Below are 22,683 nucleotides of genomic sequence, written 5' to 3' on the forward strand. Positions count from 1 at the left end.
AAATGAATGATTCATGACGCTGCAAAAAATGACAAATGCTCTCAGAGCTAATTATATAATTAGTTTATTGTTTGTCAGTTATGTAGTTATTTGTAATTAAACTCATTTTTTACAGCTTTTAATGACTTAACTAAAACACATTTTTTCGTCTGTTTGAAAAACAGTTGTGTATCACATGTCAGACCTGCTTTCCCATGTTTATTTTCACACCAGTTATTTGACCTGAAAATTGTTTAAATAATTTCAAAATTAATGTAAGGTAATAATATTATTATAAAAAATTATGCAGGTCAGCCGCAGACTTACGGATTTTACTGATTAACTCAAAAGGAATGCTTTTCACGAGAGAGTCACGAAGATTTCTTACAAAAGAAATTCAATAATTCAATTCTTAACTGAATTACGTATGCAGTAGGAGAAATGTTACTTTGTCCCTACCTCTGGGTTATTGTACGACAAAAGAATGTTAAGTGCTCAGCGTTTTTAATTGTTGTTAAGGTTCTTTGCAAAGCATATCAGCAAAATTTCATCTGCTGTATGCTAAATTGGGGGCTTTGGCATCTGCCAATAAGGGAATCTTAAAAAAATAAAAAAAAAAGAATGACTAGCCCCAGAAGATTAAATGATAGATGAAAATAACAATCATTCTTTAAAAATGTAGTCAGAGTCAGTTTAGAGCGATTTGATGAGAATATGTTATCAAATTTTTGTGAAAATAGATTTTGCGAAATTAAAAATAGGCAACGTCGATTTATCATACAATTGGTGATCTTGAATAATGAAATATATGAGCCAGACTATAAAAACGTACATAGATCTTTCAGTTTCAGTTTAGATCGTTTCAGTTTCTATTTCTGTTATTTTCTGTCCCGCAATTAGACAGAAGTGATGCGAGTAACCAGTTTTTCGCTTAAATGGTGTTGATCATTTAATAGTTCAGCAGTTAAAATCAGGGTTCTTATTAACGCACATAAAACCGCCCTCAAATTTTGTATCCCGAATATGTATACAATGTGTAGAGTGTCTATAATGATATAAACTTGGCCAATTTTCGTTAACGTTAACTTTACGCTTGCTCGATTATGAAAAACACTGCACTTAAGTGTGCAGCTATATATATATATTATATAAACGTGCTAATTAAAATAATAATAATCATAAAGGGCAGGTTTACCTGCCTCCTTAACGAGTCGAATTTCAAATGCCCTTGCCGGGCACAAAATATAGACAATAGTTGAATTTAAAGAAAATTAAGCTTCTGCTGAGATTAAAAGATAAATGACAAAAGAGTCAAGTGTAACCCTTATCTATTATTCGGGGTCACGGAGTCAAGTGTAAACCTTATCTATGATTCAAAATAACATGTGTATAAAAAAAATGTATTTTTAATAATTTGTTGAACAGACATCAAGGCTAATTCGACTTAAATCGGGCATTTCTAGATTATCTATAGCAAAACTTTCAGTTTCATCTACACATGACAAAAAGAATTAGAAATTGTAGTAGTTCTATATAGTACTTAGACTGATAAGCCTTGACCATATAGCAAATGCGTGACAATTTTCTACACGATGCTTTACAAGCAACAATATATCCGTATTTGCGGGCGTATGTAATATAGTTTATACTAAGCTAGAGTTCAATGGGTTCAGTGAATATGGGCATAACTCTAAATTGTAGTCAATAATAATATGTTTGCGAGAAGATATCGTAAAACTTAACGACCTAATGAGTGAGACAGAAATTGAACAGAAAACTAACAGGAGCATTGCTATCGGGTATTCCCGACTATTTAATTCTCGTCTATAGTACAAAACCAGCTAAATTAGTTTTTAATGTTTTTAATTGGCTACACTAACCAGAGGCCTATGCATATATTATATTTGGACACCCTACTTACTCCCTAGCAACAAATCCAAATTATCCACTTCACACTGTGTTAACGAGCATTACATGTTGCCTGGTCGAAAATTTCATATTCCCACTTGAATTCGCAACAAAATAAAATCGCATTATTAGAAAATCCACTTGGTACGCGAATTGGTTTTATGAGTTGAATGCAAATTCATAATGCCAGCCATATCAATCGAGCAGCTCGGCCGGCATTTGATCACTAATTAATCCATATGACGTGAGGTATTGAAGCTCGGGCAATTGATATGCAGCCTGCAAATGCCAGTTTAAAAAGAAAGGCGAGTCACAACTGTGTGTAGAAACAACAAAAACAAACAACAACAACAAATATGTAAACAGTTGACGAGAGATCAAGACTCATGAATGGAATAAAACAGAGTGCTGAACGGCTTTTCGCCCTGACTCAGAATTAGTTATATGACGAATGAAACGAAGATCGTGCGAGAAAGCCCTCAAGTAAACATATATTACAGACATATTAACATATATTACATAAGTGAATCGTAACTAACTTTCAACCGATTCAATTGAATGAATACTATGAAAATTTTGGCAAAAAATACATTCAAATTATTTTTATTAATTTAACAAATTTATAATATTTGATTATTTTATACAAAATAAAAATATCCAACAATTCCAACAATATTCAAATTTAAAACCAATTCCTATGGCTTTTTGGTTTCTAGCATGCGATATTTTTCATTCATGGCTTAGTTAAGATACTACTTACAAATTAGTATTCACTGTAATATGAAACTATAATAATTTGAATTATATATCAAGCCTGTAAATATATAGATTTTAAAACGTGACTTTCGTTGGCCCATAACCAGGTGGCGACGACAAATCACGCCGCACCGGAAACCAAGAAACCTTTGACGTAAATCAGATTCCAATAGTTCTCGGCATGCGAGACACGATCGAAGCAATCCCGGATTACCGAATAAGCAATGCTCTGTTTAATACCCAAAAAATACTCAAGCGCGTTGATATATACAAACACACACACACACACACAGAGACACATACATATGTACATACACGTACATATTTGTATGTATGCATATAAAGCAGTTATTTGTATTCTAGGCTCAAGACTTCAAAGTTCAATTAAGAACTCTGAATGGGATCGACTTTATCACATAAACTTGACCAACATTATACAATTGAAAATATAGGAAAAAAGGCAAATACCCTTCCTCTGCTATCTGCACCCTCCTCTCTGCCTATGTGCTAATCCACACGATAAACAGAAATCCGTTGGCAATTATAAAATTCAAACCGTTTGGTCAAATCGCAATTGCGACGCTTTCAGTGGGCGAACTTATAATGAGGGGATTATACGATTAATAATCATATACAATGCAGCAAAAATAAAAACAAAACAACCAAAAAGTTCTATATGTATATACAACAAGCTTTTTGGTTCTGTCTATATACATATAAATGAGTTGCATTATATCTAATCAACAAAAGGAACACATACATACTAGGTGAGCCGATGGTCTTTATAGCTACTCCAAGAACCTTCAGAAGTCTTTCCTATCAATTACTTTGCCTCGAATTATTACTCTTATTCTTCTCTTACTCTTTGCGAAGTTGACGCACGGTAGAAATATAATAATTGTATACGTAAATAATACATATACATAATTAAAATATATATTTAACGTTTCAGTTTATGTAGCTTTCAATTTTGACGATTTTAAAGAGGTTAAAGAAGCGAAGGCTTGATCAACATACACCACAAATTTTTGCCTGAAAACTGATTTCACCCCGATTACTCAATTAATTATTAGCTATTGATTTTTTTTTTGTTGCTTCGCCCACGGTGCACATTATCTGAATGACTTTCGGATTGATCATGGGGGTAGCCCAAGTGAAACGCCCCCATTCGAAGTTTCTAATGGTTTATCGGAACGACGTCGATTTACCATTTCTAATGGGCATTGCCAATACAGCTTAATCATTTTAAGCAGTTGATCAAACATAAAATCTTGATGACAAGCGATTTAATAAATATAAATAAACATATATGTATTTACAGCAGATATCTTAAAAATAAAAATAATATTTTATTATTCGTAAGAATTAAAGTAGTTTAAATATTGACGTACATTTTCCTTAAGCTATTTATTACATTTTGATTTTAACTCAATAGATATATGCATTTATTTAATTTAATCTTAACCAAAGATCAATGTATCACTTACACCATGCCACTTTCACTACAATAGCTCTGTCTTAGAGCGCCACATTAAACAAACAAATGCAGCTTATTTCAACAAATATAGCTTTCTATATATATGCACATATATATTTATAGATATATACACTTATATCAGTTCGAATACGACGTAAAGAATATGAAAACCGCTTGCAACGGCGCTATAAATATAACTAAACAGAAAACATAAACGAAAACAGAACGCGCAACAATGGCAGAGGGTGAAAACAGAAAGGTGGTTGAAAGTACGCACACTTAATTTTTGCGCCAATATTGAAATTTTCAAATGACAATCCCATATACTTTTGCGTAAGTTGGCAGAGCCATCCCTAGCATATGTGATGAAGGGCGATTGATTACCAAACCAAATTTAAAAAAAAACTGAATTTAATACAGATTCATCGATAGGCCGTACATTTTAACATTCCCTTTATCGATAGATTGTCCGTCGACAATTTAGTGTTTTGTTGATAAACTAAAAACAACGTGATGAAGATCTCACGTTTTAAAAAATCGCACAAAACGCTTGCATTTTTTACAACGCACTTTGATTACCGTGAACCATATCAAGTGCTTATTGATGCTACCTTCTGTCAAGCTGCTTTACAGGTAAGCTGCGTAGGTGCGCCTATACAGAAATTCAATAATTGATATATAGTACATTCTTCTCAACTCTTAGCACAAAATCGGAATAGATGAACAAATTAAAAAATATTTTCAATGTAATGTCAAACTTTTAACTACGCAATGTGTCATACTTGAAGCCGAGGCGCTAGGTGCTCCATTGTTAGGCGCCTTATCGATTGTCAAGCAGTTCTATGTGCACAAATGCGGGCACGAAGGCAAACCTGTTGCAGCTGCGCAGTGTCTCAAATCGATGGTAGGATAGAGTAGTTCCTGGTCGAGTCAACCGCTTTTCACACTTTAAATTACAGACAAAGGACAATCGCTACATAGTCGCAACTCAGGATCGTTTGCTACAAGCGAGTCTTCGCAAGGTGCCTGGACGTTGCCTTCTCTACCTCCACAAAGCGACGCCTGTGCTGGAAGCGCCCTCAGATGCCTCCAAAAAATGGGTGCAAAAGAAAGCCAAGAATTTGATGTTGGGACAACACGAACAGAAGATCGAATACATGAAAGAGAAACAGGGATTAAAGCCAGCTGAACCTGTAAAGCCGAAAAAAGTCAAGGGACCAAAGAACCCAAATCCGCTCTCATGTAAAAAGAGCAAAAAAGCGAATAAGCCCAGCCTCCAGCAAGTAGAGCAGACAACACAGCTGAAGGCCAAAAGAAAACGCATCAAGATTCCAGAACACGTGAAAGCAGCACTTGGTTCAAAATAAACTTCTTTATCTTATTTACATTTGCTTCACTGTACTATAAGAAATGGTTTCTTATCAAAATACGATCTGAATAATCTCATAGTTTGCCGTCTCGAATTTTCATCAAGGTCTTCTCGGTCATGAATTGGGCCAAAATCTTGGTAAGCGTGACACTGCGACCGCAATAGGCCATCGCATTTACCGGGAACAGACCACACCAAGATAGATCCATTTTGTTGGCGATGGCCACCGCAAAGAGCTCTCCACAGCGCTCCGCTGTTAGGCGCTTCTGATTGGCAGTGCTATCGCCCACCTTGCCACCCTTGGTAGCCGTGAATGCCTCCATCAGGAAGTCTGTGGCGATGGGACCAGGGGCAAATATGGTTACATCCAACTTGCGCTGTTCCAACTTCAGTGTAGTCAAATAGGCATTGAGGGCATGTTTGGCGGCGCAATAGGTTGCGGAGAAGGGCACCGGGCTGAAGCCAGCTATGCTCGAAGTGGCTACAATGTGACCTCGTCCGCCGTTCTGTTCCAGAAAGTAGCGCACAACCAAGCGGGATAGATGCACCACAGAAAACACGTCTAGCTCGAAGAGTTCACGATCCACTTGGATATCAATATCTACCCAGTTGGCACGCTGAGAGCGACCCGCATTGTTCACCAGAACATCGAGTCGCTCAAAATGATTGAGCACGCTATAGAGATGCGCTTGATGCTTTTCTAATTGCAAAATATCCATTTGAAGAATCAGCACATCCTTCTGAGCCAATAGGCCTCGCGCCGCGGCCAAGCATTCGGCTTGCACCTGCTCCAGCTGTTCCAGACGGCGCGCACTGAGCACTAGGCGTACGCCATGGCGTGCCAAACTAATCGCCAAGGCGCGGCCGATGCCGCTTGAGGCACCTGTTATCCAAACCACCTGTCCGCGCATTGTCGATATCGAGTTTCCGAAACGAGATTTGTACCATAGCGCCACATTGCAGTCCAGTATTATCCAGAGCAAACCGTATACGACATAGTAGAGAATTATCAAAATGAATAAAAATTCGATGAAAGACATATTATGGCACTTTGAACTTTAACGTAACAGATGCAACGTCACATCTGTCTGCACTTTAAACGTAAACTTTCGTTTTGTAGTCTGATAATACATCAGCTGATTTCTTGCATACCATCGATATTTAATAGGGAAGGGGAGCGACAAAGAACGTGATGCTTGATGATGAGCTAAATATCGGTAGTTATATTTTATGTTATTTAGAGCAAGTATAGAAATCTTTAAAGTTTTAAATGATAAAATATGTGATCAAATTAATTAAACCAGAGTACGTATAAAATTATTGTAAGCGAATGGTATTCTTGCCTGAATTTCTATAATAAAATAAAAGTAGGCGTAAATTGCTAAGTTAGACAATTCTTAATTATTAAAAATTTATCTTAGTTTTTATTTATTTATATATAAAATTTTTCGCAGTTTTCAGAGCCAAGATTACGTTAACAGTATTTTTGTAATTTTGCACTAATTATTCAGGTTTGCATCACACTATTCAAATCCCCACAGATCTTGTCGATCTCCGCATAGCCCGCCTGCTCTAGGCTCATGATCGCATTCGCTAGACCCACAGTTTCTCGCATTGAGTGCGCCTTCACCCAGATTCGCCCATTGACGCCCACTGCGATCTCAAAGGGCATCTCGTCTGTGAGTGCTGCGAGAGCCGGGCAGCTCTCCCGAAGCAACAGTCGGGCCAGGTTTAGGCTGCACTTGAAAAAGAACCCGTCTTGTAAAACACCTAGCTTGCCGCGTTTTCCATTCGAATTCACGCACACTAGCTCCGGCTCAATGTCTGCATTGGCGTTGAGAACGCGGGCGTAGAGCAGATCACCAGGATTCAGATCTGGTCGATTCTTTTTCGTGGCTGCCTCAAATGCTAGGTAGGAAATTGCAGCCGTGTCCGCTGAGCCAATATCCACGCGGTATAAATCGCCCACTCTGGCCTTCACTATTCCAATAATAAGATCTCCTCTCGCTGGCACATAACGCCGCTGATAGTTGTCCACCCAAAATGTGTTTGGATCTTTGTGCCGAAGTGGGCCCGCCTTGCTGGCTACAACTTTGTCGTCCAATCTTCTGAGTCCTGGGCCTAGAATGACTCTCTTGTTTTTCGCTGCGTCTTCCACAACCCGAACACGCTCGCCGGGCATAATAACGCTTGTGTTTGCAGACATAATATGTATAGTAGTTATACTAATAAAGAGCCAAAACAATGCCGGCCGCGTGCTCTACAAATTGTTGATTTAATATCGATAAGGCAATATCGATGTTGCTGCTGCAACACAAACAGTGCTGGAAAGTGCCAGCACATCACCGATGGATAACGTATTAATTTATTTATAAAACTATTATGGTGGTTTGTTATAAACAATTTAAAATGTTTTTTTCTATCACAAAGGTTGAACCAAATTTTAAGTGAATGGAAGCCACATGTGGATGCCATCACGGCTAACCTTCGCACAAGGTCAATCATATATCCCTCACCAAGCTACCGGCCGCCAGCTTACCGACGAAAAATTCCACTCGCAGCACTTTGCCTGGAGTACGTATACGCAACCATAGCGGCAAGATAGGTTCCACAGTCCACAACAACAATGGCCAACACTTTAGTATCGCGAGCTGTGCGCGTATTCCCCTTGCTGCAATCATCGATACCAGCGCCAAACCACATAAGCCGAAATAGAAACTTCGTCGCCTCATCGCGCTGTTCGACACACGATTTCAGTAGCAAATCAGCCAGCCAAGCCCGAAGCTCACTAGAGTCGCTCTCGTCTGGATTTAAATTTATAAAATTTAAAAGTTCTTGGTATGTATTCAAGTGAGATTATAACTGTGTTATATTAGTAGTAGTTGTCTTCTCTAACTTTAGTATCAATTGTTTTCAATCGCGAAATTAGCTTTCTATGAAAGCTGCAGTTACCTAATGCATTTTTATTATGTATTTTTAAGCAATCTCGGGATGTGAATACTTATATATACATCTGTAAATGCTATTTAACTAATACTTTTCGTTTACGTTTAAAAGAAATTGCCATAATTTGTTAAATGTTTCGTATTCTCTTATCGTAATTTGCGAAAATTTGCTTACTTTTCGGCGTTCCTCTGAGTCTATTACTTTTGCTGTGACCTTAAAGCGCTCTGTAGAGGTCATTCGTACAAGCGGTGAGCGCTATTGCCATCGCGCTCTCACGTATCGTTTGTGAAAAAAGTATTTCCTTGCGGGTGGGAAATCGCTGATTGTTCTTAATTCGATCAAATACCGGCAGATAAAAGAGAAAGTATTAAATAATTACACAAATGCGCACAGAATAAACTTACTTCTATTAAAATTTACTTATTGGATTAACGGAAGTCCAAATCAAATTTGCTTGCCTGCAATAAAAATCAATTTCAATCTTGTAAAAGTAAAATTCATGTGGGAAATTAAGCCCTTAAGTAAATAATTATTAACAAATATTATTCTAATGTTTTTTGCAGTTCTAAAGAAAGCAACATGCCCATCAAGTCGATAAAAGCACGTCAAATCTACGATTCTCGTGGTAACCCCACCGTCGAGGTCGATTTGACCACTGAATTGGGCCTGTTCCGGGCAGCCGTTCCCTCTGGCGCCTCGACTGGCGTGCATGAGGCTCTGGAGCTGCGCGATAACGACAAGGCCAACTACCATGGCAAGTCTGTGCTGCAGGCTGTCGGCCATGTGAACAACACTCTTGGCCCTGAGCTGATCAAGGCTAATCTGGATGTGACCGATCAGGCTGCCATTGATAATTTCATGATCAAGCTCGATGGAACCGAGAACAAGAACAAGTTTGGTGCCAACGCCATTTTGGGTGTCTCTCTGGCCGTGGCCAAGGCTGGTGCTGCCCAGAAGAACGTGCCACTGTACAGGCATCTTGCTGATTTGGCTGGCAACAAGGAAATTATCTTGCCTGTGCCTGCCTTCAACGTCATCAATGGCGGTAGCCATGCTGGCAACAAGCTGGCCATGCAGGAGTTCATGATCCTGCCAACTGGCGCCACCAGCTTCACTGAGGCCATGAAAATGGGCTCTGAGGTGTACCATCACTTGAAGAATGTTATCAAGGCCAAGTTCGGCTTGGATGCTACCGCAGTGGGTGATGAGGGTGGTTTCGCACCCAATATTCAGTCCAACAAGGAGGCTCTCTGCCTCATCAACGACGCCATCGCCAAGGCTGGCTACACTGGCAAGGTGAGCAATGGAATTATTTTTAATATTTCGCACATTTATTTAATATTTTTCGATGCTTTTGTATTTTATAGATCGAGATCGGCATGGATGTTGCCGCCTCTGAATTCTTCAGGGATGGACTCTACGACTTGGACTTCAAGAATCCCCAGAGTGATAAGGCACAGTGGCTGTCGCCCGAAAAATTAGCTAACTTGTATCAGGAGTTCATCAAGGACTTCCCCATTGTGTCCATTGAGGATCCCTTCGATCAGGATCATTGGGATGCCTGGACCAATCTGACTGCCAACACCAAAATTCAGATTGTCGGTGATGATTTGACCGTGACAAATCCCAAGCGCATTGCCACTGCTGTCGAGAAGAAAGCCTGCAACTGTCTGCTGCTTAAGGTCAACCAGATCGGTACAGTGACGGAATCCATTCAAGCTCATTTGCTGGCCAAGAAGAATGGCTGGGGCACCATGGTGTCTCACCGTTCCGGTGAAACCGAGGACTCTTTCATCGGTGACCTGGTCGTTGGTCTTTCCACCGGTCAGATCAAAACTGGCGCTCCATGCCGCTCGGAGCGTCTAGCCAAGTACAACCAAATACTGCGTATTGAGGAGGAGATTGGCCAGGGCGTTAAGTTCGCTGGCAAGAACTTCAGGAACCCACAGTAAATCTCGCTTCTTATAAATTCCAATTAAACACCAAGCACCCACTCGAATTAACAAATACCAAAGCAGAAAGCGCACGCAAAACTCAGCCGCAAGCGCCCAAGTGAAAGGTGTCCATTTGGTGTAGATTTGTGTCTGGCGCACAATACAAATCAATTTAATATGCCCCAAATTTTCATCGTTATTTAAACAAAATTATATTTACTGTTATCAGTACTATGATACACACATTATTTATATAAACGTATGTTTTGGTCACGCGAAGTTATTAAACCAGATGTACGACGCTTTTAGTAACATTATCAGTGTGAAAATTAAATAAAGATTGACCTCTCCAGTCCAATACAATAATAATTGTAACTGGTTCACAATGTTAGGCATCAATTGTTCAACTTTATATAAATCATCAGTTCTAGAAGCAGACATATAATACATTTTATTCAAGTGTTAGTAGATGTGAAATAAATATTGTTGAAAATATATGTTTCTCAAGTCTTTCGCTGAAATCACTTTTTGGTTTTCGCAAATTAACATTACAAAATTAATATTTATTTCAAATTATTTTATGTTTTAACTTAAGAATTTGCAATTATACAAAAACACAAATTTTATTTATTTGACTTCCCGTTCTCATTGGAAAGATATATTTTACTCGTATTATAGAAATGGAAATTTCAAGGCCGTTGTCAAGAGCGTGTCCAAATATTAAAATATTCGACCTTTATAGAAGGTTATCAAACAAATTTTGGTAACCAGCTGAATATTTGTTTGAAATCAAGCATACAGATTATTTTGAAATGGCTGGCGTTTAATTGAAATAAGTGAGCAACATATATCCACTGAATAAAAAGTAAGTATGCAATGTAAGGAAAATATGTGAAATGTTTGATGAAATCATTGCATGAGTTTCGAAGTCATTTCATAATTCATGAAATGTGCCCATGATATGCGAAATAATTCAATGGATTTGTCATCCAAGAGAAACAATAAAACAGCAAGATAAACATAATATAATATGTATTTTTTAGAGAGTTTTCATGGGATATTAATTCGACAATTTGAATTATAGATTATTTCAAATAAAGTAGATAAAACATTTAATCGCAGAACATTTTAAATTGTTAAAAACAACTTGGCATAATCGTTGTCAATTTATTGTTTTGTAACGTTTAGCTAACTAGAGTTAAAATACTTTTCAACATTTAACAAAACTAAAAGATTTTTCCGATGTACTTATTCTACATATGATGTTAAAAAACGTGACATAAAAAGTGTCTGATTAGTAAACCAGGTGATATGCGTATTAGAAACTACATCTAAGCCTAATTTGTAATAGCTAGGGCACCGAATTGGTTGCAATGGCGATAGGCCAAGTGGTTGGTCCCTTTAATAGAATATCCTCGAGAGCAAGTTTGATTTTGATGAAACGCCGCTTGAACTCGAGGCCACAGCCCTTCGAGAGTCGAAAATCGACGAGTATTTTGCCATCCATCTCAATGATGTGAGCCTTGAACACTAGACGAAGCTTACGTCTATCAATAGTTGAGATTGTGACGACACCATCGTCACCGACCTTGCACGTGTAGCTACCCAGGCGCTCGATCGTGCTCACCAGCCGCTTGATGGTGTCGTCCCAGCGCGTCGTCACGAAAAACCGCGTCATGCGGCGCACCAAGCGCTGGAAGTAGTTCTGTGATGCGCTCTGTTGCGTCTGATTCATTTGCGTTGCCAGCAGCAGATCGTCCAGCATGGCGGGCTGCGAGAAGCAATACGTTAGCCGTGCCTCTTGAGCCAGCGCCTGTCTGTCGTCGTCAGCTCCTTGGCCATTGCCATTGGAATTGCGCGATCGCGGCACGAACTCATCATCGCAGCGCAATGTGGGCATCGGCTGAGAGCAATAGTTGCGCGATATGGAATCATCCAAATTATTGCTTAAATGAGCGCTCGACTGCAGCCGCTGTCGTTTCGCCTTGGGCGAGCAAATTTCCAAAGCGGCGGCGGAGTCGACTATATCATAGGAACGATCTGCAAATGAGACGCATGAACACCATTAGAAGTCATCGAAAAGAAGCACACGGAAAGAATGCATGAACAAAAGCAAAACCGCAATTAACTGAATAAACGTAAAGAAAGCAATGCAAAAACCATTTGGTTTTTGGTAATAAAGCTCTATGGAATACGCGCACACCATACAGCTAAAATCACCAAAGAGCAAATAATATGCAAAATAAAAAGCCAAACCAAATAACATAAATAAATATATATGTACATGTATATTCGATTGTCTCACAAATTCGCTGGGATCTGGCCACAACGCCAATGCTTTGGTAATCTAGCTTTATGAAGTATTTAAATCTATCATACAGCTAAAGCGCCAAAGCAACGGCAATGGGGCGGCTATCTAAAAACACTTTTACATTACAATACACTTGCACTTCGATGTTGTAGTCCGAGGAGTTCGACTCTTGACTTTGAATTCACAATTGTGTGGCTGTGTGCAGCACGGGCGGCACAGGCACAGAGCGACCCTCAAAGTATGCAAAGCAATATGTGATTGAGAGTCACTAAGTACCTGAGCTACAGCGTGTGCAGGACATCTTGAATTGGGCACTCTCTAGCTATATTGATGGAGCCTGAGTTCTTACCATGCTCGGCGAACTGCATGTTGCACCACTTGTGATCGAGGATCTTTTCCAGCGTCAGACGCCCACCTGGGCTGGTGGCCAACACTTTGCGCAGCAACGATATGGCCAATGTGTCCAACTTGCTCCATGGTGTTTGCGTTTGCCAGCGATCGTTGTCCTTCCAGGTGATGAATTCCGGGCAGCTGGCCGAAGGTTGATCCCAGGGCAGTTCTGTGAAATGTCAATGTGTAAATAGAGTCAAGTTAATTGCAAGAGCTAGCAAAGTGTGGTGAGTTTTTGTGTTTGTTCCGTGCAAATTAGAAAAGTTCATGAACATTTAGATTAATTCGTGCACTAAACAGTTTAACGAACTGCTTTCTTTTTTTGTTTTTTGTTTTGCTGATGTTGGCGGGTGGTGCGAGCGGTTGGGCGGTGTCAAGCAATTTAAGCTGGAGCTTTGGTATAAAAGCTTTAGATGATACAATATGTGAAAACAATCTACAGCTAGAATACCAAAGAAACAGCAAAAATGAAAGAGTGGCAATTGTGTGGGTGAGACAAAAAACATATAGAACAGTGAGTTATATATTTATTGTATATATGTATAAAAATTAACACAAAAATCACATAGACAAATCGTAATGACCGTGTATAACAGTGCCGTTATTATTAATTAGAAACGAGCAATGTGAGCGACAGAAGAGGAAACGATATGCAAATGTTTTCACTTATTATTGAAAATGTGTTTTTTTTTTTAGTTATGTCGTAAACAGGCAAAAATTGTTGGTGCATTGTGGTGTGCATTGTACTCACCACCCGCTAGCATTGTCACCAATATGACACCACATGACCAAATGTCCGCCGGTTGTGCGTGATACGGCTTCAATAGCACCTCTGGCGCCACGTACGGAAGGGTGCCACAGCGCTTATCTAGTAAACGCTCTCGTCCCTTGCATCTGAAATAAGAAAAGTAAAAATATTAGTAAATATAAATAAATTATATATGCATATAGAATAGTAAATTAAGATGTGCCCATATCATTTAATATATTTAATATTGTATAATATATATACTTTGCATTGTTGCTAAGATACGTATTCTAATATATTATACCTAAACATAGTGGCCATTCCAAAGTCGGAGATTTTAACATTATCATGCTCGTCCAGTAGCAGATTCTCAGGCTTCAGATCTCGATGGGCGATGCCACGCTGATGCAAATAGTTCAGACCGGAGAGCAATTGGGTGAAGTAACGCTGTGCTTCATGCTGCGGCATGCCAACGTCAGGTTCTGCAAATACAATTCAACTGTAAGAGTTTAAGGATTACAAATATTTAATTTGCGAGTAATATCTATTTACAGAAAATCTGATGGACTTAAGGAGTACATTTGTTAACATAATTATTAGATAATAATGATAAATTATTATGCGTTTCATCAAATTGTAATATGTAAATTCATTCAATTCACGTTTTCATGATATAAAACTTCGAACTATTTACCGATCCGATCGAATAGCTCTCCACCGGCAGCATATTCCAAAAAGATATACTCCACATGTCCCTGGGAGCGTTTGCCAAAGAAGCGTAAGATATGTGTGTCCTGTAGCATCTTCTGTATGCAAACCTCCTTGCGCACTGAGATCACGGCATCGGGATGCTTCTTCAGGTCGACCATTTTCATGGCAACAGCCTCTCCCGTCTGGCGATTGATAAGCAATTTGACTCTGCGCCAGGAAAGATAAAAATAAAAGTGTTGCTCTGTCAGTTTTATGTGAGCATCGTTTGCTGTCGGAAAAATTAGTCAATGCAATCGACAATGGGAATTTCCCCGCCTCCCCCCGTACCACTATCCCCATTCAGTCTGTCTTTGTCTTTGGCTGGATGCAGTGCAGTGCTCCTGTTGCCATTTTACCGAAGCTTCGTTGTTGGAGCATGCGCACAACACAAAAATGAGCTTCGGAACTCAAAAGCGGAGCAACAGCAGCAGCAGCAGCAAATACGCCGGAAAAGCGAGATTTCTCTATTTTCGTCTCACATCATTTCCGGTATATTGACTTCAGCACGCACGAGCCAATCTGCAGTATGCAGTCTGGGCCTTTGATTGCATTGAATTGCATTGCTGTCCACTTACTCGCCATAGGCGCCTTCGCCTAGCGTCTGCGCTAGAGTCCAGCCCTCTACGAATTCACGGGTCGCTGACGTTGCGGCTGCCATGTCCTGTGATTGCTCAATAATTGTGCCTTAATATCCTGTCATTTACTAACTGCTGTCGCCATGTGCCATTATCTCCTAGCTCTTTGTCAAGTGAGCCATAAGCCGAGCTGCAAACAGATAATCAAATAGAAATAATTAATATGGTTGGCAAGTTTAAGTTTCACTGTCATTTACACGAATCAGTATCAGTACATTCACCTACCCTCAGACATATATACATATGTATATACAAATATATACATTTGGGGATGCTGCAGTGCAGCTTTGTGGTGTACAAACTATAGGGAAAAACGTCAAGTTTTTATACTGTTTTAATATTTCATCTTTTGGTATGGTCATGGTTCGCTCATGCGCTGTACCACTGCTCCCTTAAAGCTCTATCTCTAGTATATATACAACACAAGCCAAACATATAACATAGTTCTATTTGGATTGAGATCATTATTTTCATTAGTTGCTGATTAACTTTCCAATTATACGTATCTGAACGTTAAGCCTTCTATCTACAACTCCGTCCAGCCGGCAAAGCTTCTCACGCGCTCTAGTTGGGATGCTGCATTTGCCAGGCTACTCCTTTCGTCCTTTCGCTCGGCTACAGCTAGGGACAATTGAGGCATCGTCTGCCTCTTTTGTTCTCTTAGACTAATGGCGGGTTTCGAAGCGGCATTTTCACGTCTTTTTTGCCTTCTGCTTGAAAGCTCTCGATGTTCTCTGCTGATTCGTTCAACAGGCCACTAAACTTTTGTTTATAATATTGTTGTGTGTACTCCATTGAGCAGTTGACAGTGCCCGAATGTTGCTCTTCTCTCTCAACAGTTTGACGAGCACACATTTACCCGCACAGCTTTGATTAGGATAGTGAAGACAGCCTCGGGGAATTCTAGACATCACAATTTATGCAATTTGAGCATTATAAATGCAAATTAGAATGTCGTGAGTGCTTCTATTTCTGTCAAGCTCATCTATGTCAGGAATAATATTGAATTTCAGTCACATGCGCAATCTAAACATTGAGAATTTGTAATTTATATTATTCTATAATATAGATTAGTATTAAATAAAGTATACTTCGTAAAGTATATAAGTATGGCATAATCAGCGTTTTTTTTTTATTAAAAACTTTTCAACTATACAGGGAATGCTATTCAAATATTTATCAGAAGTAAAATAATAAATTTGACACATGAATGGAATTTTGTATTCAATTTCTGGTATATATAAAGGCGAACTTTAAATGCTTTTTATGTTAATGTGATCGTATGTCGATAAGAAAATATATGTATGCTCTAGCTGTATGTAGGTTCGATTTCATGCCCGAAACTGATGCTAAGCATATGCACATAAATCATTCATCAAATGTTTAATCGCCATAGTGAAATATTTGTTGAATATAAAGCAGGAAAGAACTTTGCGTGTTTTTGTTTTACATAAAATATACCATTATTATCGTAAATAATTTTTATCATACTGCTGCAAACTCGATTTCTTATTCTTTCATAAAAAATAATTGTATATTTGTTATTTCCCAAAGCATTAAAATAACATTATTGATTATATGATTTAAATATTATGTCCTTAAAAAAGTTTTATGTTTATACTACAATTAAGTTACGAAATAATTTCTACTAGATATTGTACACAGCACTAATAATCATCGAGTCAAAAACTATAATGGTAGAGCGAGTAGCCTAACGTTTAAATTCCTTATCTACCAAACCGTGTCGATATATTTTTTAAAAACAAATAACTTGGTATTCAAGCTCATCAAAATGGATAAACTTAGGAATTATTTAACTAATTTAGATGCTCTGACTTCACAGCAAATTGAATAAGTTAACGAACTTACATTTTGAATATATGTATATATAAAATATTAATCCAACCTTATAGAAAATATATAAAATGTCGAATAGCCAGAATACCATTCGTATGACGCCGTTCGACTATCGCCCCACGACTTCATTCAATTAATGCAAAATATTCCATTAAAGAAAATGCTTGATATGAGCTTGTTGCCTATACGATCGCTGCGGCAGCATATCCCTCGTCTAGCTGGAAACTAGTCCCCTAGCAACAGCAACTGCTGCAGCGACAAAGAAAAAAGCTTGTGCTGTGGGACTTGCGAGTTGCCACTAGGAATTGCGGCTGGGAGAGTTGCCCCGCCAGCATGTCGAAGAAGAAGCAGAAGTTAAGCAAATACGAGTTTCGTCAAGTATTTTTATTTGAGCACCGGTTTAGTTTTTTTTTTTTTCGTTTTGCGCCCTGTGCATGAAGCAGTTCCTGCCACAATAGAGGTCTCCAGCCGCCTCTTGCCCCGGAACAACAAATGTAAAAAAAGAGGTAAAAATATATTGTATGGTTAGGATAAAATATATACTACTGCTGTTGGCGGTAGTGGATAAGGAATAGGAGACAGGTATCACCACTGTGGCTGGGACGGGACAGAGATGGAAATGGACATACTCGTATCATTTGGTACGGACAGACAAGCTCGGCAAGAAAATACCAGCCCAGCCAGTTTTTATTATAACCTCTTTCTTTTTGGTGTATTTTATAGCGGGAGCTGGAAGCAGCCACGTGTACGTGAGCAGAGAAAACTTGCAAGCTAAATAAAATTGAGTGTTTAATTGATAGTGCAAGTGGGAAGAGATTTACCGTAATACGAGGTTTCGAGCTGGCTGCGATTGGAGCTATCCTTCGTCTTGGAGACACGCGCGTGAATGGCATTTGTTTTTGTAAAGTTTTCGCCCGCTTTTTTATGCTCCGCATTTTTCTTCTTTTCTTTCTTTCTTTGCTTAAGCCCACCACCGTTTCCAGCTGAAGTAAATCGCCGCGATTGATGACAGCTTTTTTTCCGAGAGCGCTCACTGACAGACACTACACGTAGTACACACACTAACACACAGACGGATACACGCACATATATACGTATATTTGAATCCGGTTAAAGTGTAGGAAGCGTTTTGTCTGTATCTACACACCTCAAAGGTGCCAATGTCCCGGCTTTTTATAAATCTCTTTTCCGAAGGCTATAAGCAATGTAAGCCTGTGCGCTAGATAGTTTTTCTTTTCTTTACTTTACTTCATTTATTACTTTTATTTAATTTTGACAAATTAGAGTATTCATCCGGCCTCCTGTCGCATATGTACATCGGCTCGTCCTGGGCAAGCGTTCAAATGAAACTGTGAGCAGCAAATGCGACCGATACATGAACATTTTATAATCTACATGACATGGACCAGGCTGCCAACTCGAAACTTCCAAAGCCAAAGGAGAGAGAGAGAGAGAGAGAGAGATAGAGATAGAGAGCGAGATTCGCAAAGTGGGAGAATGAGCGAACGAGCAATAGTCACAGAGAGCGAAGAAGAGATTAAATATTGAGAGCGAAAGCTTACGCATGCGCGCGCGAAAACGCTGTCAATTTCGGTGGTTGATGCACTCTCTCTCTCTTTCTCTCTCTCTCAGCAGTGTGCGCTCTAAACAGCTTCCAAGTGAAACTTGCAGCTCTTAAGTTTTATAGAAGCAGCTGGGACTAAGATGTAGCCGGTGAGCGTAGAGCAATTCCTACGCAGGCGATAGCCGGTGAGCGCAGGGCTGTTGCTTCTTTTACTTCTTCTGCGCCTTTTGGCGACTCACACATTGATACATGCATATAACGTGTACATACGTTTTCCTATACATGTACATATGTTTGAATACGTATGTGTGCATGTACGTGAAGATTTTATTATTGTGCAGCGTAGTAGTATTCACTTACAGACTAACCTCGGCGTCGTTGTACGGTGTGTCCGTCAATGTGAACACAAAAGCTACCCCATTCCCCACTTTTGTATTCCTAGTTTGAGAGCCCGAGTCGTACCTTTATGTACATACATACATAAAATGAAAGGTGATTCCTTGACTGTACATTAACGAGTGGGACGAAATGGCTATAATTAAGAGCACTGATATACCAATTTTTTATGTCCTGCTAACAACATACACGTACAATTGAATATTCTAAAAATACAAATAAAAAGGTCAGCTAATTTTATTAAAGGTTAAGTTAAATGCCCTTTCGAATATACTTTATTCTGGCGGCTCTCTACAAGACGTGAAAAGGGATTTATTGTGCATATTCGCCAACTCGAAGATTGTATACCCTTAAAGTAAATAATACAAACTGTCTTCTCTATATTATCTATTGTGTACATGAATATTTATGTACTTAAAATATAACTTTACTAACAATATGCTGAGCCCATTTCATATACCAAGTCAATAGGCACTCAAATAGATTTTTTTCGATTCACATCTGTGTTTATTAACAGTAAGGGTGTCTGTGAGTCGCGTGCTTTTTTTTCCTGGAATTGCAGCATTTTAAAGATTTCAAGACTTCTCGACAAGAGTCGATACTCGTTTACGTAAATATATACATGTATATATACGCAAATATATGTATATAGAGGTATGTATGTGTATATATTATAGAATATATATATTCTCATATGTCCGCAACTTGTTTATCCCCGAAGGCTGTCTTTTACACATAAGAATAAATATATGCATGACTGTGTAAATTGTATGTACAGGAATATCTACAGCATAAAGTCGTGTCCCTCATATATAAGACAGCAGCATGCCATATCAAACACCAAAAGGAACTATCATTGCGGTAATTATGTTTGCCGACTAAAATATATACTATTCTTACGTTATTCAGTCACAATAGCCAATACCTTCTCTACGTAAGTATGCACAAATACAGCATACATGATTTTTCCAATATTATAGTACTATTTGTATAATAGCCATTACGTATATAATACTATATACATATATGTATAAGTACTACAGTTATAATAATATAACAAGTATTTTTATTTTTGACATGCTAATGAACATTTAACTTTAATTTAAACTACATTTTGAGGCACATTCGTAACGTTAACTAATTCCATAGCAGAGATAACATTTTCTTAGGATAAAATATTTTGCTAATTTAATTTTGGTTAATTGTAGCCTAGGTATATTCAGGTATATCTGATTCTAAGGATTCAGAAATGTGTTTTATGATTTTACAAAATAGTTTTGTTGGCACGTATTAATGATAGAAACTTTTTCTTTTGATTTCGTTTTGAACATATTAATATTACATTAAATGTGAAAATAGGATAACAGGATATAAGATTTACTGTTTTTATAATAACACACATTTCTTCCAAATGAACTGTATAAAAAAGATGTTTGCTTTCTCTCCATGCTATGTTACTCCATTTGATATAGACTATCCGATTACTTTTTCGGGATTTTCATATGAGTATTTGCTTTATTAATTTTGCATGATTCCGTTTCTTGTATGTCTACGAGCAATTGATATGGTATTTCGACATATGACTTGTCATCTTGATTGCTCTCTGCATCATCCAAATGTGAATCAGGAGTACTATAGACGCTGTCATTACTTCTCGAATCCTTTTTCTTTTGGTTCTTAGAACTATTTGTTTGTCGCTTTTTACCTGGCTCAAAGAACTTGGGATCCAAGATCAATGGCATTCTATGTCGACCATTGCGCATAACATGAATGTTGCCGTCTGGCACAGATTCAGTTCGTGCCGGAGATAATGAGCCATCAGTCATCGACATCATGCCGAAATGTCGCATCATAGCAATCGCCTCTTTCTCCACGGTGCTCTTATCATCCCAATCTGACATTGTCGCGTGCTCACCTAACGGCTTAGTGCCAGCTATAGCCTGAATACGCTCCATCATGGCTAGACTGGCGCTAATTTCCTTTGACTTGACACTTCGATGTTTTTCAATCTCCGCATTTCGTTCTTCCCGTTTAGCTAAATAATCGTAAGTAGACTTTGGACGGGGAATAAAGTCTTGCTTTCGCTTGGCTTCATACGCCAGCTGTCCATGTATTAGATTGAAATCAGGCTGTAAATCGACCAAATCGTCCTCGAAGTTCGTTGATGGAGCCCAGGCCATATTTTATATGCTAAATGTATATATTTATCGAATTGTTAGTAGGGGCCAAGCGCTGTCGGTGCAAATGAATGGTCTACGAATGTCTACCCCGTCAACATAACCTTGTTCTTTTTATTTTGCATACATAGCATACACAGGCATGTATTCATATTTGCATATGCTTGTATGCGTATTGTATGTATGTAAGTATGTATGTATGTATGTGTGTGTGTGTGTATGCGTATGTATGAGTTCAGTTGCATTGCCGGCTAAATTACAACTGGCTGTGGGAAACTCACCAGTAATAAGACAGACGCCGACTTTCGACACAATAATTTCAGTTCAATATAATACGCCTATTTATCGTTACTATTCCTATAATGATTAAAAATACAATTCCTAGCTCCGAATCCCTATACAAGTTTTTTAAAAGTTTCTTTGAATTCCATTCCACAGAATTTAGAGTTGTCAGCCTCTACATAACCACAACGCGTTTTGGTCTTATTTAGTTAGTTTATGAAATAGACCAGATCAAAGAATAAGAACAAAAAACAATACGAAATAGTATATAAATTTATAGAATAACATATATAATTATATATTAGAATTACAATTATTATTATTATTATTTTTATTTGTCAAGATACAAATGCAAATGTTTTACCCCGTAAAAAAAAGTACAACTCAAAAGAGGCACAATGTACATACGTATATTTATCTCGCTCTAACATCATAAATTACTATGCGCAATACAACAAAACGCCGAATAAATTGCGCCAAAACAGTCGAAAAGCGAAAAGAACACAGAAAAAATTAAAGTATATGTCTGCCAAGCTGATCTCTAATACGTGAATCTTTTATACATATATCTATGCTTAGAGCACCAGAAAATATTTAATTATCGTCAATTAAATGTTCGACTCACCGTTTTAAAAATGCGGCTGCACAGCAGTGCGGCGCTTTTATTTGCACACCTTTGTTTATGTTACACAAAATAATCTACACATCAATTCACAGACATTAACATTTAATGACTAAAATTTTTAAATATTAGTATTTAGGCACATTTTAACGTATTGGTTTTGGGTGGATTAATAAAACGCCGCTGTCGCCTTCTTTTGCACATTTGGCAAATTTAGCGATGAGTGTGACAGTACGTGCAAACAGAAAAAGGCAAATGTTGGTGGAATGTGAATGTGGAGGCTAATCGATGATTTAAAAAATACTACAAATACTAAAAGGTATTGTCTATATAATCAATATCGATTTCATTTTTAGTTTGGCGGCAAAAAGTGTCTTATTTAAATATATTGGTTAGGAATGATTTTATTTAGCAACATTTTATTATCTGAGAATGGTGTTAAACATCGTTTCTATTTTGAATATAGTGAACACGCATTTTTCCAAACACGCAAGGTTATGTAAATTCTAACAGTTCATTGTCCTAATAGCCTTGCATATTATATTATATACATAGTCCTAATCGCAGAGCTAAAATATTTTG

General features: G+C 38.2%; 6 protein-coding genes across 9 annotated transcripts; 2 read left to right on the forward strand and 4 right to left on the reverse strand.

Moving 5' to 3' along the window:
- The first annotated feature begins 4,567 nt into the window (after positions 1–4,567).
- On the forward strand, positions 4,568–5,505 carry LOC115563245 (rRNA-processing protein UTP23 homolog). Its single transcript, XM_030385931.2, has 3 exons — positions 4,568–4,753; positions 4,824–5,024; positions 5,080–5,505. Exons 1-3 carry the CDS (start codon positions 4,634–4,636, stop codon positions 5,485–5,487), a joined length of 729 nt encoding a protein of 242 aa, XP_030241791.1. The 5' UTR covers positions 4,568–4,633; the 3' UTR covers positions 5,488–5,505.
- Positions 5,450–6,529, reverse strand: LOC115563244 (dehydrogenase/reductase SDR family member 7). Its single transcript, XM_030385930.2, has one exon. The coding sequence runs from the start codon at positions 6,527–6,529 to the stop codon at positions 5,564–5,566; it is 966 nt and encodes a 321-aa protein (XP_030241790.1). The 3' UTR covers positions 5,450–5,563.
- A 160-nt stretch (positions 6,530–6,689) lies between these two features.
- Positions 6,690–7,832, reverse strand: Rrp40 (exosome complex component Rrp40). The gene has a single exon (XM_030385932.2). The coding sequence runs from the start codon at positions 7,693–7,695 to the stop codon at positions 6,997–6,999; it is 699 nt and encodes a 232-aa protein (XP_030241792.1). The 5' UTR covers positions 7,696–7,832; the 3' UTR covers positions 6,690–6,996.
- Positions 7,833–7,923: 91 nt separating this feature from the next.
- On the forward strand, positions 7,924–10,866 carry Eno (alpha-enolase). Its single transcript, XM_030385927.2, has 3 exons — positions 7,924–8,327; positions 8,999–9,731; positions 9,803–10,866. Exons 1-3 carry the CDS (start codon positions 8,116–8,118, stop codon positions 10,385–10,387), a joined length of 1,530 nt encoding a protein of 509 aa, XP_030241787.2. The 5' UTR covers positions 7,924–8,115; the 3' UTR covers positions 10,388–10,866.
- A 629-nt stretch (positions 10,867–11,495) lies between these two features.
- Positions 11,496–22,333, reverse strand: grp (serine/threonine-protein kinase grp). 3 transcript variants are annotated; one of them, XM_030385903.2, is made up of 7 exons: positions 22,105–22,333; positions 15,144–15,333; positions 14,513–14,736; positions 14,123–14,300; positions 13,822–13,964; positions 13,030–13,239; positions 11,496–12,409 (listed from the first exon to the last, which is right to left on the reverse strand). In XM_030385903.2, exons 2-7 carry the CDS (start codon positions 15,224–15,226, stop codon positions 11,721–11,723), a joined length of 1,527 nt encoding a protein of 508 aa, XP_030241763.1. In that variant the 5' UTR covers positions 15,227–15,333; positions 22,105–22,333; the 3' UTR covers positions 11,496–11,720. The 3 variants fall into 3 exon arrangements, with proteins under 3 accessions (XP_030241763.1, XP_030241764.1, XP_030241765.1); XM_030385904.2 differs by lacking the exon at positions 22,105–22,333 and adding an exon at positions 17,882–18,190; XM_030385905.2 differs by lacking the exons at positions 15,144–15,333; positions 22,105–22,333 and having other exon boundaries at positions 14,123–14,317.
- squ (squash) lies at positions 20,064–22,284 on the reverse strand. Of its 2 annotated transcripts, XM_089257390.1 has the most exons (3): positions 22,105–22,247; positions 21,479–21,679; positions 20,064–21,210 (listed from the first exon to the last, which is right to left on the reverse strand). In XM_089257390.1, exon 3 carries the CDS (start codon positions 21,198–21,200, stop codon positions 20,502–20,504), a length of 699 nt encoding a protein of 232 aa, XP_089113516.1. In that variant the 5' UTR covers positions 21,201–21,210; positions 21,479–21,679; positions 22,105–22,247; the 3' UTR covers positions 20,064–20,501. The 2 variants fall into 2 exon arrangements, with proteins under 2 accessions (XP_089113516.1, XP_030241774.1); XM_030385914.2 differs by lacking the exon at positions 21,479–21,679 and having other exon boundaries at positions 22,105–22,284.
- Positions 22,334–22,683: the final 350 nt, after the last annotated feature.

The sequence above is a fragment of the Drosophila navojoa genome, chromosome 3 (genome assembly GCF_054131105.1).
Source record: "Drosophila navojoa isolate 15081-1374.11 chromosome 3, UAZ_NAV_1.0, whole genome shotgun sequence".
Taxonomy (NCBI): Eukaryota; Metazoa; Arthropoda; class Insecta; order Diptera; family Drosophilidae; genus Drosophila; species Drosophila navojoa.